At 36.1% G+C, this 15,475-nt stretch overlaps 1 protein-coding gene across 8 annotated transcripts in view; it reads right to left on the bottom strand.

Annotated features, from left to right (window-relative positions):
- The window catches only part of LOC117341462 (high affinity cGMP-specific 3',5'-cyclic phosphodiesterase 9A-like), an 86,294-nt gene that overhangs the window by 27,048 nt on the left and 43,771 nt on the right, over positions 1-15,475 (bottom strand). For 6 of the 8 annotated variants that reach the window (XM_033903315.1, XM_033903321.1, XM_033903314.1 and 3 more), the window contains 5 exons: positions 12,429-12,499; positions 9,661-9,769; positions 5,580-5,664; positions 3,001-3,075; positions 557-643 (listed from right to left, as the gene is read on the bottom strand). In XM_033903315.1, the coding sequence (XP_033759206.1) occupies positions 557-643; positions 3,001-3,075; positions 5,580-5,664; positions 9,661-9,769; positions 12,429-12,499 (427 nt within the window). The remainder of the gene's footprint in view (positions 1-556; positions 644-3,000; positions 3,076-5,579; positions 5,665-9,660; positions 9,770-12,428; positions 12,500-15,475) is intronic. The other 2 variants (XM_033903318.1, XM_033903320.1) reach the window with 1 other exon arrangement.

The following is a 15,475-nucleotide window of genomic DNA, read 5'->3' as shown; positions in this document are numbered from 1 at the left end:
TTCAAGAAAATCCATCAAAAACTAAGTGAATGCATAGCCCGACAAAGTTATGACACATTTTGTATCAAAAAGGGGCATACCTCTGTTAAAAAGAGCTAAATCGCAAAATCACTGCAGCAAGGTGGTTCCAGTCCAGTACCCCCCCCCCCCCCCCCCCCCCCCCCCTAACTTCGTTGCAGGGGGGTAATTATTTTTGTTATTGTATAACATTTATATTATCTTAATTGTCTTAATTTCTTTAAATATGTGAATAATATGATAATGATATATGTTTTTAAATATCTGGAGCAAAATAAACAAGTTAAACTTAATGCCTTTTAAAGATACAGTACAGAAAAATTGAATTAGAATCTACCATACAGCTGTTTCGTCCTTCTAGGACTCGTCAGTGATGCTAGGGACGTGAAGGGTTGATTATAGGAGGCGACCACATCCAAACTTACTTTATTCAGTAAATTTGATAATTTCCAATGACTTAAATCATTTTCAATATTTTAATTGGAAATAACGTTAATTATATTCTGAAACATGTCACTAAGGCTTACACACAACTTACCAGCCAGCGTTTCAATGTTATAGGATTGATGTTAAATTCCGTCACTAGTCCCAGCTCATGGTACATATGTTCCAGGAGACTAAGCATCTGTCAACAGAAAATGTACTATACAGGAAACATCATAAAATGTACTGTACAGGAAACATCATAAAATGTACTGTACAGGAAACATCATAAAATGTACTATCATTATACAGGAAACATCATAAAATGTACTATCATTATACAGGAAACATCATAAAATGTACTATAATTATATTATACAGGAAACATCATAAAATGTACTATCATTATACAGGAAACATCATAAAATGTACTATCATTATACAGGAATTATCATAAAATGTACTATCATTATACAGGAAACATCATAAATTGTACTATCATTATACAGCAAACATCATAAATTGTATAACTATCATTATACAAGAAACATCATAAAATGTACTATCATTATACAGGAATTATCATAAAATGTACTATCATTATACAGGAAACATCATAAATTGTACTATCATTATACAGGAAACATCATAAAATGTACTATCATTATACAGGAAACATCATTAAATGTACTATCATTATACAGGAAACATCATAAAATGTACTATCATTATACAGGACACATCATAAAATGTATTAGTATCATTGTATTATACACGAGATATCATTTAAATGTATTACTACCATTACATTTTACAGAAAATATCATTGAATGTATAACTATCAATATATTATACCTGAAATATCATAACAAATACAACTACCATTGTAACATACATAAAACATCATGAAATGTATAACTTTCTTTGTATCATACAGGGAATTCGTTAAAACAATGTTAGATTCACGGTGTGTCTCTTTTTAACTTTCAATTTCTTCTCAAAATGATATTAGCCGATCGATGTCCGCAAGACCATTCATACTGTATGTGAAATTGGATTGCCTTTACGTAAATAAACCAGTAAATTAGGCAAACAGAACTCAACCCAATCTAGTGCCAATTAATTAGCAAAAATCGATATGAAAGACTGCGTTCAATTTGAGATAATTAAACCACATCTATGCTCAATACAATATCACCAGGAAACGTGAATCAACATGCCACAAGGAAATAACTGGCAAATATTTTCATTTCAAAATATTTAATCAAATACGTTAGATTCAATGAAAATTGGGCAAAACGTTACATCTATAAAAGAAACTCTCCCTATATTGCTTTCTGCTTTTTTTTCCTCAAAATACTTCATTGTATTTATTTTAGAATTTGTCTTGAACTATAGAAGATCATAATACGGATTATACACGTATTAATAAGTTAAAACAAGTATTCGGCCAGCCAAGCACTGCCATATGTTTTGGCCACATGTCAGTCATTCTGTAATAAGCATGCAATCTGAACACTCATACGCTCCAAAAATATCCATTTCACGTATAGCTACTAGCTATTTTCATCCACGATGACAATGTTTCAACAAATTGTAATTAAGTATGGCATTCTACTGAAATTTCAAATTATGTGTATTTGATATCATTGGAGGGACGAATAACAGGTTCCTTTGATCTTGGTAGTTCTTGTGACTACTTAGATAATAACAATACAATTTCGGATTGTCTACGACCTCGCAGTCGTATAAGATCCGTTTTGAATTCACCATGGCATTCATTATGTCTTGATCGTTATCAAGTCTTGCCATCACTGTTGCACGGGTTTACTTTTGTTTGGTATGTTGTGATATTGTTTATGTCCTATTACATGTAACACAATATGGTCATTACGGACGATGTCCACAAATGAAAGGTCATTGATAGACGCTTGTATAGTGTCATCACATTGAAACGACACACATGATACACTTGCTCAGTGCTTTCACAATTAAATGAGACACCTGGGCACCGTATATTTAAATCTTGCTAATCTGTCCCTATTGCATGTTTTCAAGTTGAATTAAGCAAAAAGCTGTAATTTTTTCCAATTTCCTTTTGTTAGAATTAGACCAAAGGACAGAACTCCAACCCTTCCTTAGAGGAACAGAAGCGAGAACTAATGCGAACATAAAGGCATGTCATTGGAGACGTTATTCAGAAAATAAGAGAAACAAATAATATTTTAATTTCAGTCGCCTCTTAAAAATCATTTTCTATGGACAAAAGCTACAATTCGTACACCCTTTGAAACAGCAGGCCAGGAGGAGGAGGAGGAGGAGGAGAGGAGGAGGAGGAGGAGGAGGGAGCACTTTAGGCGCTTCTTAACCCAACATACAATGGCATTAAGCAAGCCGTATCAATCATTGAAGTCTAATATCTCAGAAGATACCAGGAAAATCGCCCTAAACCTCCAGGGGCAGTTAGTCGCTACCTAGTGAGATACAAAAGGCATGCTTTCCCCGCCCACGCAAAATATGTGATGTATGAAACTACAAAACAAAGTGATAGTCACCTACCTCATTCGGCTCCCAATGCCAAATGTCAAACGTTGGCTGCTTCAGATAATTGACCGTTTCTTGGGAAAGTGTATACTGAAACAATATATCTAATGTTGAATCATCAAATTTGTTCATGTTTTATACATACATTATATAACAACACAAGAAGATATTTTCAAATTAAGGTTAAACACCAAACTTCAATAGAATTAATCAAGACTGTTCCAATATTGTGTAGGAGACTTTAAACAAAGATAAATGAATGTATCAATACGTACACTCCTTAGATAAAAATATCCCTTTCGATTAAACATCGATCGGCAAATTTCTAAAAGCAATGTAGCAAGATAATTGAACGTCAAATTTGCAAAGTCAAAGATCGCTTAAGGCATATTATTTTTGTTCACATGGAGATCAATCGTCGGCACGCGCGCAGCCATCCCATTGTTAATGGCGAATATTAAACGGCGCGTAAAAAACACTTTTGATTTCCAATAAGGGGGCATTTAATTTTGTGTAGAGTATTTGAAAGTGGGCAATGATATTATAGTGTAGGACATGAATCTCCGTGGTGTGGACATTCCGATGATATTATAGTGTAGGACATGGATCTCCGTGGTGTGGACATTCCGATGAGATGATAGTGTAGGATATGAATCTCCGTGGTGTGGACATTCCGATGGTATTATAGTGTAGGACATGAATCTCCGTGGTGTGGACATTCCGATGATATTATAGTGTAGGACATGAATCTCCGTGGTGTGGACATTCCGATGATATTATAGTGTAGGACATGAATCTCCGTGGTGTGGACATTCCGATGATATTATAGTGTGAGACATGAATCTCCGTGGTGTGGACATTCCGATGATATTATAGTGTAGGACATGAATCTCCGTGGTGTGGACATTCCGATGATATTATAGTGTAGGACATGAATCTCCGTGGTGTGGACATTCCGATGATATTATAGTGTAGGACATGAATCTCCGTGGTGTGGACATTCCGATGATATTATAGTGTAGGACATGAATCTCCGTGGTGTGGACATTCCGATGATATTATAGTGTAGGAAATGAATCTCCGTGGTGTGGACATTCCGATGATATTATAGTGTAGGACATGAATCTCCGTGGTGTGGACATTCCGATGATATTATAGTGTAGGACACGAATCTCCGTGGTGTGGACATTCCGATGATATTATAGTGTAGGACACGAATCTCCGTGGTGTGGACATTCCGATGATATTATAGTGTAGGACATGAATCTCCGTGGTGTGGACATTCCGATGATATTATAGTGTAGGACACGAATCTCCGTGGTGTGGACATTCCGATGGTATTATAGTGTAGGACATGAATCTCCGTGGTGTGGACATTCCGATGATATTATAGTGTAGGACACGAATCTCCGTGGTGTGGACATTCCGATGATATTATAGTGTAGGACACGAATCTCCGTGGTGTGGACATTCCGATGGTATTATAGTGTAGGACATGAATCTCCGTGGTGTGGACATTCCGATGATATTATAGTGTAGGACATGAATCTCCGTGGTGTGGACATTCCGATGATATTATAGTGTAGGACATGAATCTCCGTGGTGTGGACATTCCGATGATATTATAGTGTAGGACACGAATCTCCGTGGTGTGGACATTCCGATGGTATTATAGTGTAGGACATGAATCTCCGTGGTGTGGACATTCCGATGATATTATAGTGTAGGACATGAATCTCCGTGGTGTGGACATTCCGATGATATTATAGTGTAGGACACGAATCTCCGTGGTGTGGACATTCCGATGATATTATAGTGTAGGACATGAATCTCCGTGGTGTGGACATTCCGATGATATTATAGTGTAGGACATGAATCTCCGTGGTGTGGACATTCCGATGATATTATAGTGCAGGACATGAATCTCCGTGGTGTGGACATTCCGATGATATTATAGTGTAGGACATGAATCTCCGTGGTGTGGACATTCCGATGATATTATAGTGTAGGACATGAATCTCCGTGGTGTGGACATTCCGATGATATTATAGTGTAGGACATGAAGCTCCATTGTTTTGAACATTCCGATGACGTTTCGGTAGTATGGAGATAAATGAAAAAAAATGATAAAATGAAAAGCATGTGATATTAGCGAGGTGCAAATTTCATCTGATCTAGCGACCCGTTTGAAAACACTGAAATATGAACGGATAAGTATTAACGTCACTAAAGACAGACTCGCTACATTTTACTCTTACACTCATCGTGTTGAATGTTCTCACCTTGAACACACAAACAAGGGAGTGACGTGGTGGTAGGAATACAATTTTTGACGTTAACACGTTTACACTAAAAAAATAGTCTCTCTAAAAGATTGTAACATGAAAAATGACTTTGAATCACAAGTAAAATAATAAAACATAAGACAGGAACAGTCATTATGCTGAACTACGGGTGACCCGAAAACGAAGATAAATGGAACAAAATTATTTAACAGACAACCCTATTCTTTAATTAGGTATTGATGAAAGTCACCGAAACAATGTCAGTACAGTAGTAATGTATTCGTTGATTCTGTGATACTCGGTACTGACCTTTGGGTAGGATGGGACGTCTCTCTTCAGGCTGATTTTCCGTTCATCACTCAAAGCACTATAACATCCATTATAATACATTGGTCTTCGAGGGTTGGAAATTTTCGGGAATCAAATTAAAGGGAAGTGAAAAGAAAAACAAAAATAAAGCAACAGAAAAAGGGTTCAGTAAAGTCTGACTTAATCTAACAGAATAACACAATGATGTAAACAGGTGTCTACGGTAGAGATCTCTCACATGCTTCACAGGGTGAGTCCGTGGTTGTAAGGGAGGGATAACTCTTTCTCTCACCCTGGACATGGATATTCGCAGTTTTACCGGGTTGAGATTTTCTCATCTCAACCTGGGAAAAAGACAAGCTACACGTGCACTTTGAACGTGGTCTTGTTCTCGATAGGGTGACGTCACTATGACCTGACCCGGAACGTTTGAATGCTAAATATCAATATTATTCACAAAAGAAATTAAAATAAATATATACTATCAGAGCTAACTGGGTTCTTGGTGTTCTTTTTGACAAGCTAATCGTAACTTTATTTTGTATGAAATCAACATCGTAAGGTGTAAAGCGTCTGCTGCAGCCTATCACAACTGTCATCCGCCATCCACGTGTTGTTGTTTACATACGTTTGGATTTGGTTCACACTACGATAGGAAAACAGAGTAAGAGAAAAATAATCATTCAGCCCTTTTTGGGATGAGATAGAGGGATCTCAACCCTCGGAGTAATCTCATAAACTTCAAAGGAGGATCACGTGGTTGCAAGGGAAGGGATGACTCTATCTTACATACTTCACAGGGTGATCTCGTGGTGGTTAGGGAGGGGGTCACTCTTTCTCCTACCCTGGACAAGGATATCCAGTTTTACCGCGGTAAGATGGCCTTACCGGAACTATATTGTGTGTATGGAATCAACATCGTGTGTAACAGGGTGTAAAACATCCGCTGTACACTTATCACAAAAGTCATCCGCCGTCCATATGTTGTTGTTTACAAACGTTTGGATGTGGTTCACACTACAGGAAAACAGGGTAAGAGAAAAAGATTCATTCACCTTTTTTGTTAAGATATAGGGGGATCTCAATTCTCGTTGAGAGAGTGTTAAGTTCCCAAACAATCGGCAAGCCTCGTGTTTCGGAACTTCCTATCTCACCCCAAAAAAGGATGGAATATTCCATTAATCTCTCACAGGGAAGAGAGGCAGCTCACACGGACGACGACGCTACTCTCAACCCCATCATTTGATTTCGACGTACGATAAAAAATGTTTCATTTACAGTTTGTTGCTCGTTAGGTAAATGAGAAATATAATAAAGCACGCATCTGTTACGACAAGGATATCTCATCCGTAGTGTAAGCCTGACTCTTACACGGGGTTGAGATTTCCCTGTCCACTTAACAGACCGCTGATTATATTAATGACGTACAGCTTATAGTAGCAGCAAATGTATCGCAAGAAAGAAAACTATGGATTTTGTCAGCCCGAGCAAATGTACAGCAAGAAAATATATACAAAATATCCCAAAATATAACTTTAATCTTTCTTAAGCGAAAGAGTTAGATACGCGAGGGAATCTTTCAAATGTGAATTAAGTTAGCTAATGTGTAGTTGTTTAATTTGATGGAGCTCGTGATTTGCTATTGTCCTCGTCAGAGTTAAATTTCACGCAACACTACCTACCGAGGCTTATCTGAGGGTAGAACGAATATTCATACCCTGCCTACACTGCTCTCCGGCAGGGTATGAAGTCCCTCCCATTGCCGATAGTGTAGCAAGCCCCGATGTGATTCACATCGGGCAGTATTAGCATTGGTAAAATTTTCTCGGATAAAAAAAAAACATGTAAATTGATGATTCTGGTATCTATTATGAATATTCAAGCAACAAACCTGCACATTACTTCAAATGTTTGACAATAAATAGTAAAATCCAAAACGAGCAAGACACACGGAGATATCAGTTCAAACATACCGCCATCTTTGATACAAGTGTAAAGGTCAATTTCCTTATAAGGAAATCAAAATAAATTGATGCTAATGAGGTTTCCCGCGAGATTTCAAAAGAAAAAACAGATTCGGAGTAATATATCTCGGTAAGGAAGGTCAATTCATTCTGAAATTATTTAATTACGCAAAGTAAGATTCGCTTTCTTCACAAGAGTTACAAAAGAGTGGTTAAATATCTCTGATTATGTATTTATTTATCGTAGTAGCTTCATCCATATATGGATCACGGGTTCCATATTTGGGTTAGAATCCTCGCGAGAGTTCTTCGAGAAGTATCATGGCGGATCACGGAGACAACTCCGAGCAGTATGATATCAGAATATGCGAATTAAAGATTTCTAGATTAGACGGTAGGCTAATACATTGCAAAATTGAATTAGAAATGTTTAATTATACGAACTATTACTCCAAAGTTAAACGATATCCGCTATTTGTAGCATTTTCGAGGTTCACTGTTTTGCTACATTACGAGCAATGGGAGGGAATCGTAGCTCTGACGACGACCATCTGTCAAAAATTGTCCGTCCGTCGTCCAGAGCTACGTTATCGCAGCTAATCTGAGGGCAGCAATACATACACCAAACATTCATTATTTTACTTCCACATTGTCTTGGGAGTAAATACTGTGAGGATAATAATAACCCGGGTATCTTGTGCCACAATCGATGGCGGAATATCATACAAAACATAATTATGACGTCCTTTGAATAGCGCTGACGTCATTCTAATGCGATATGTGACGTTTATAGAATAAAGGAGCGCGCAGTCTATCTTTTCTAACAACCTAGATGTACTCCTTATCCTATTCGCGTCCTCCAATCTAGTTCGGTTACCTGGCGTATGACATAAGTTATGAATTAATTAATATTCCTACCATTCTCATACGAGTCTTGATATGTAACTTTCGAACGGAAAACTCTATGCTTAAGTTCACATTTTAAAAAAAATCAGAATTCAAAGTTAAGATAGGAGAAACTATTCAAAGTAAACAAAAAATGAGATTTTGAACAGCATGCATGACAACATGTATATTTTATATCTACTCTAGGTATATGCTAAAGAAAGTGATATAGTTAAGAGATTTATAACCGTAAAAAAATATACAAGTGATAATAGAAGAGGCACAGGGGGCCTGTATCGCTCGCCTGGACATTTCAATTGTAAATATTTCACAAATACTTTTCTCACTTTTGGGTCTCTTTGCAGTACAATATATTGCAGTCAATAATTAACTTTAAAAACATTTACTTGTAGCTTTCTCTGGATTCAATGAAGTGTCAAAGCATAAAAAAACCCATTAATAGCCAATTTACTTCCATTTTCGGGTCCTGGTCCCCTTCCCTTACTCTAGGAGGAATGGACTATTTAGTAGGACCTTATTCAGTTCGTGTGACCCTGTGGGGCCAGATCCACTGTTGATACAAGTTATGGTTCCCCAATAATTGTTCGGACCAAATCTGGTTTAAAACCACTTGTCTTCAAGACAAGGAGCAATTCTAAGGAAATTTTGTGTCAACCATAGACGAACAAAAGACGCTACGCCATGCCGTATGCTGACTTATCCTTTATACAAGGTGAGCTAAAATAACCGAAACAACTAGAGGTATAATCCGAATGGAAATAACCTAAACAAACAAAGGTATACCCCCAATGAAGCTGCATGCTAAATTAAGAAAGGATAGTTCATCAATGTACCAACGACCAGAACAATGTTGTGCGGTTAAAATAATTCAAAAAGACTAAAGAGTAATAATTGAGAAATGAGGAAAGAATGGAATAGGACAGGCAACCCTTAAAATTACCATATCGATTATCTTTTACACAAATGACATTAATATATATTATATTCTTGTGTTCACTGTCGTATGCATTCATACAGATATAGATATGTTTTTTCATATATCATTTCCTTTTCATCCATAATTCACATTATCTACTCTTAATAAAATTGAAATGTCAATGGTGCTCATCAATGGTGTTCATAAAAACATAGTATATCGCCCTTATTTAAAATGTAGCATGTAAAATAAGTAGCTGACCTCAAATCATAGCGTCAATAGTAAGATTACTTACCTCATATTGTTGAAGTCAATAACCTTTTTCTGAGAAGTCAACATTTGATTTTTAATATCGGATATATCCCGCTTGCACTTTTCGATTTCAACCGCTTTCAGCCCCTCGACTAGAATAAGAAAGTATTTATGATATGAGACGCCTATCGGCCTCCGTAACGGCTAGGTCATGTGAAGACCCTTGACGTTTTCCTTTATAATGGTATCTCTCTGAAATGCCATATCAGGATACGGTATCAGCACTTCATACCAAGTCACATTTTGATGAAAAGGTTAACATATCTCGATCCATACCTGGTCACATTATGATGATAACGTTACCATGTATCGATCCATACCTGGTCACAGTATGATGATAACGTTACCATATATCGAGCCATACCTGGTCACATTATGATAACGTTACCATATCTCGATCCATACCTGGTCACATTATGATAACGTTACCATATCTCGATCCATACCTGGTCACATTATGATGATAACGTTACCATATATCGATCCATATCTGGTCACATTATGATAACGTTACCATATCTCGATCCATACCCTGTCACAGTATGATGATAACGTTACCATATATTGATCCATACCTGGTCATATTATGACGATAACGTTACCATATATCGATCCATACCCTGTCACATTATGACGATAACGTTACCATATCTCGATCCATACCCTGTCATATTATGATGATAACGTTACCATATCTCGATCCATACCTGGTCACAGTATGATGATAACGATACCATATCTCGATACATACCTGGTCATATTATGATGATAACGTTACCATATCTCGTGCCATACCTGGTCACATTATGACGATAACGTTACCATATCTCGATCCATACCTGGTCATATTATGGTGATAACGTTACCATATATCGATCCATACCTGGTCACATTTTAATAACGTTACCATATATCGATCCATATCTGGTCACATTATGATAACGTTACCATATATTGATCCATACCTGGTCACATTATGATGATAACGTTACCATATCTCGATCCATACCTGGTCACAGTATGATGATAACGTTACCATATATCGATTCATACTTGGTCACATTATGATGATAACGTTACCATATCTCGATCCATACCTGGTCACATTATGATGATAACGTTACCATATATCGAGCCATACCTGGTCACATTATGACAATAACGTTACCATATATCGAGCCATACCTGGTCACATTATGATGATAACGTTACCATATATCGATCCATACCTGGTCACATATTGGTGATAACGTTACCATTTTTACTAAACTTTGACATGTGATCACAGATTGACGGTATTATAGACATCATTGTACAAATGACACACACGTTATTTACACCTATCAAACAAATCGGGAGTTAGATACAGTATAGTAATAATAAAGCTGTATCATTCTTCTATAGGACTCGTCAGTAACGATGAGGGCCTAGCATGTTGATACCTGGAAGGTGACTAAAATAGGTCAAAAGAAATAGAATACAATCTAAATAGGGAGGCACAAAAGCCTTAGAATTTAATAAACATGATTTTCATTTGTGGATTTCAAAAACCAGATGTTAATATCCTTTACATTTTTAGCATTCGCCAGTCTGTTCTCGGTTAGTAACACAACAGTCAACCTCAAAAAGGTCGAACTTCAAAATCAGACAAACTTCAAAAACAGACAAATTTTAAAGTGTTTTGGTTTTGTACGACAACAAGGAAAGATTACCAGTGATGGTTTCTGTCCCCGCTAGCTGTGTAATCAGGCTTGTTGTCGTGAGTTATCTCTATTTATAGTTTAAAAGTAATCAGGAAAACAGGCACCGCCGTCACATCAAAGATACAAGCCTTCTGAATCCATTACCTAGGAAAGCTTAGATCTAATAAGACAGCCAGGTATTACCTATAATACATTCTACTATGAAAAAATCAATTATTGCCTGAAACGTATATCAAAGTGCAAGAGATTCACCACTTTTGTAAAGCGGTTTATTGATCTGCACAGTCTTTGATATGTTTGAGCCTTAAATCCAAGCTTTGAAATAGCAATATGAGTCACGGAAAATCAAATTTTCATTTAAACCAAAGTTTTATATATACTTTGACGACTGTTAATTACTGCAGATATATATATAATATAATATAATAATCCCCTGAAGAGCGGCAGAATGTAGCCGCGAAAGTACTAGGGAGACAGCAGATCTGTGTTTGGCTTTTTATTTTATTATTATTTACCGTCACATGGACATTTCAACTTTATTCTATATATATATCATCCATTCGTTCTCAATTCAAAACGGAAAGTAGGTACATTTTACAAGTCACCTTTTGCAAATATTTTCTTATAAATTGCAACTTCCTTTAAAGGAAGTGATCAAAACAGCCATACAGACTCACTAATATGTCAGTAGTAAACAATGCAGTCTTTTTTATCATTGTCGATCCATTTTACACCAATCAGAATGAAAAAAATCCTTAAACCTGTGAAGATAGAATTATATGGAAAAACATGCTAATACCTTAATTGGTAAAAATGTTAATAATCAACATCGTACTTAATTAATAAACAAAGAATTTTAACGTTTGAATTTCAACATAAATCTTTAAAACGCCATATGGTACATTAACATCTTGGTTATAAAACTAAAGTACAGTATTACAGTTAGTTATGATACTCTAAGTACAATATTTCATTTGGTTGAATATGTTTCAAACATCTTAAGTTTCTTCATGATGGTAGAATCTGTATTCTATTATTAAATACTTACGTTCAAGGCGTCGTTCCAGTATGTTGATACGGTTTGTTAGATCCGATCGCATCTCCTCCACTTTGAATACTCTAAAATCGGCAAAACAGGAACAAAATACATATTGTGATTAAAACTGACTCAATGTTTCTTTAGAAAGAAAAATAACAGTTATTTGGCAAACATTTTGCAATGATATGACAAGCATACAAATTACACTGGAAGGTAAAAAGTCTTTCTGCACCTTATAATGTTGCGATATAATCTTATTTTTTGAACAGTTTCTCAAAGAATTTTCCCGAAAAATGTCTAGCTGGGTTTTTTTAACACATAAATTTCAATAAAATACAACCATGGATAAAAGCAGGGTACGTGATTGAAAAATGTTGAAAATACAAAGACGTTATAGCAGAAATAGATTTTGCAGAAAAACTTTGGACCCGAAACTGTATATCCCGTTTTCTCAAACATTCATTGTCCTAAACAATCTCATAATTGACAAATATTTGGCAATGAAATGGCAGGCATACAAACTATAGCCTGTTTCCCCACACCTTCATCGCCCTCAAACGGTCTTCCTTCCAAAAATGTGTCCTTACCCAGATACAATTGTTTCCGCACCTTTGCCTTAACGGAGGATTTTGTAATCTGTTTAATTAATGGTACTTATAGTTTAATTCATCACGAGACATCTTCTTTCAAACTGTTGAAATTACTATCACATACCTATTTCTACAGAAAACATATTTTTTCAAAAACATGGATTTGACATTGTCAATATTTTGTGTAAAAAACACGTTGATTTCGAATAAATGCTGCCAATTCACATTAATAAACTCTCTATATTTAGACTTTTATACAAATACAAATACGCCGAGTGCTCTATCAGCCCTCACCTGCGTCTTAATTGACATTTAAATCAGTTAACAGCGTCATATTATGATAATTCTAAATATAGAACTTAGCTGAAACAAAAATCTCCTATTTCGCTTAACAGGTCCGTAACCAACTTTTAATCTTTTTTTCTAAAATATCCTTACTAATCAATAATTTGAGCGAATTCTATTACACATTTAGCCGCGGTGTTATATTGCTACGAGGGTTTGTCAGCTGTCTTGTAGAATATCCATATTTAACTCTTTATCATACACCTTATCAAAACTCGTGTTCTAAATAAACTCATCATGATTCTAATTACAGCCTCCCGATCATCACCCAGACTACCTTAACAAGATGTGTAAACAAAGTTATCATTTCATCTTAGATCGATAAAACGAGGTAATCGGTAACATCATAAAAATATAAGGAATACGGCAATATAAACTCTTTATAAAGTATTGCCGAACACAAGACAAGGACAAGATCTAGTGTAGTTAATTATATCACTGAATGGGATGGTAAACATATTTGTTAAAGTGATATTTCAAAAAACATTTATTGTCAGAAGTCTCGAAATCTTAAACTATAAGCAATACATGTGATCAGAACAATAAGCTTAATAAATATCATTCCTAATAACCGTTCGGACATGGGCGTGATCACAGGCCCGCCCACGTGGGTTTCCTTCGGGCACTCCGCTATCTTCCCGAAATAAAAATGCCCGCCTACTAACTAGGGTGTTCTTCTAAGACTCTTAAGTGACGCTATTGGACGGAAGTGTAAAACCAGAAAGAAAGTGAAAATCTAAAAGAACAAGTGTAAACATACAGAGAGAGGCGCGCAAAGTCCATAGTTTAATCAAGTTGGGTTTTTTTCTTTTTATATTATATATATATCGGATAAGATTGAAGTGTTATGAAATAAGTGTGTGAGTTCTGTACCATTACTATATTCAAATATACCATTCAAAAGGAGCACGAGGCCAATTTTAGGAAATTAAACCGCTCGTCAGTAACTACCTCGGTTAGAAGGATACTGATTGCCTAAGACTCCATTTCATCTTTATTGTTGTCAGCTATGTTCATCCATGAAACTTTCCCAAACAACCAAACAACTATCTCACTAGTAACTCATACCTATTGTCCCAACTGTATGTCCAGTAATACAAATATATAACATATTGGTCTGTTATATCTATCAACTATACGTGTCAAAACAAAAGGTGGATGATTGTGATGGAAAGTGAAAGAAAAACCACAATACCGATTTATTTTAATCATTCCTTATTTTTTGTGGAATTGTCAATTCTGCACTGACCGATCTACCAATGATACGATTTCTAACGATGTACAAAAACTCGCACCTAACAAAAAGACGGCTTCTGACGATATACCAAACTCACAACCATCACAGAAAAGACCTCTGACGATGTAACAAAGTCAAAACCACCAAACAGACGACTTCTTACAATTAACCAAACTCACAAATACCAAACAGACGACTTCTGACGAGTAACGAAAATCCCCACCATCTCCACACAGACGGCTTCTGATGATGTTCTAAACTCACCACAACCATACTACAAACGACTTCTGATGATGTTCTAAACTCACCACAACCATACTACAAACGACTTCTGATGATGTTCTAAACTCACCACAACCATACTACAAACGACTTCTGACGATGTTCTAAACTCACCACAACCATACTACAAACGGCTTCTGACGATGTTCTAAACTCACCACAACCATACTACAAACGACTTCTGACGATGTTCTAAACTCACCACAACCATACTACAAACGACTTCTGACGATGTACCTAAATCATAACCACCACACGGACGACTTCTAACGATTTACCAAACTCACAAACACCAAACAGACGGCTAAAGTAGTAGTGTTTAAAGTTATATTCAATTCAAAATAATAAGAAAACCAGTAGTTATCAGAACGATACCTGCAGACTGTAGTAAGCATTATGGTTACTTCATGATTCAGTGGTAATAACTGCGCATGCGTGCTCAATAACATTCCCTATAATGACCGTGGGAGAGAAGCATCACCATTTTGTATAGGCTGCATGCATTGGCAGTGATTCTTTGTCTTTTTGAAAAGTGGTAAAATGTTTTATTTGCATCCAAGTTCGAAATATATATTCATACAATTGACATCATTACATTTCAA

The sequence above is a fragment of the Pecten maximus genome, chromosome 13 (assembly GCF_902652985.1).
Source record: "Pecten maximus chromosome 13, xPecMax1.1, whole genome shotgun sequence".
NCBI lineage: Eukaryota > Metazoa > Mollusca > Bivalvia > Pectinida > Pectinidae > Pecten > Pecten maximus.
The sequence above is the reverse complement of the archived record's forward strand: the minus strand, read 5'-3'. Positions and strand labels throughout refer to the sequence as shown.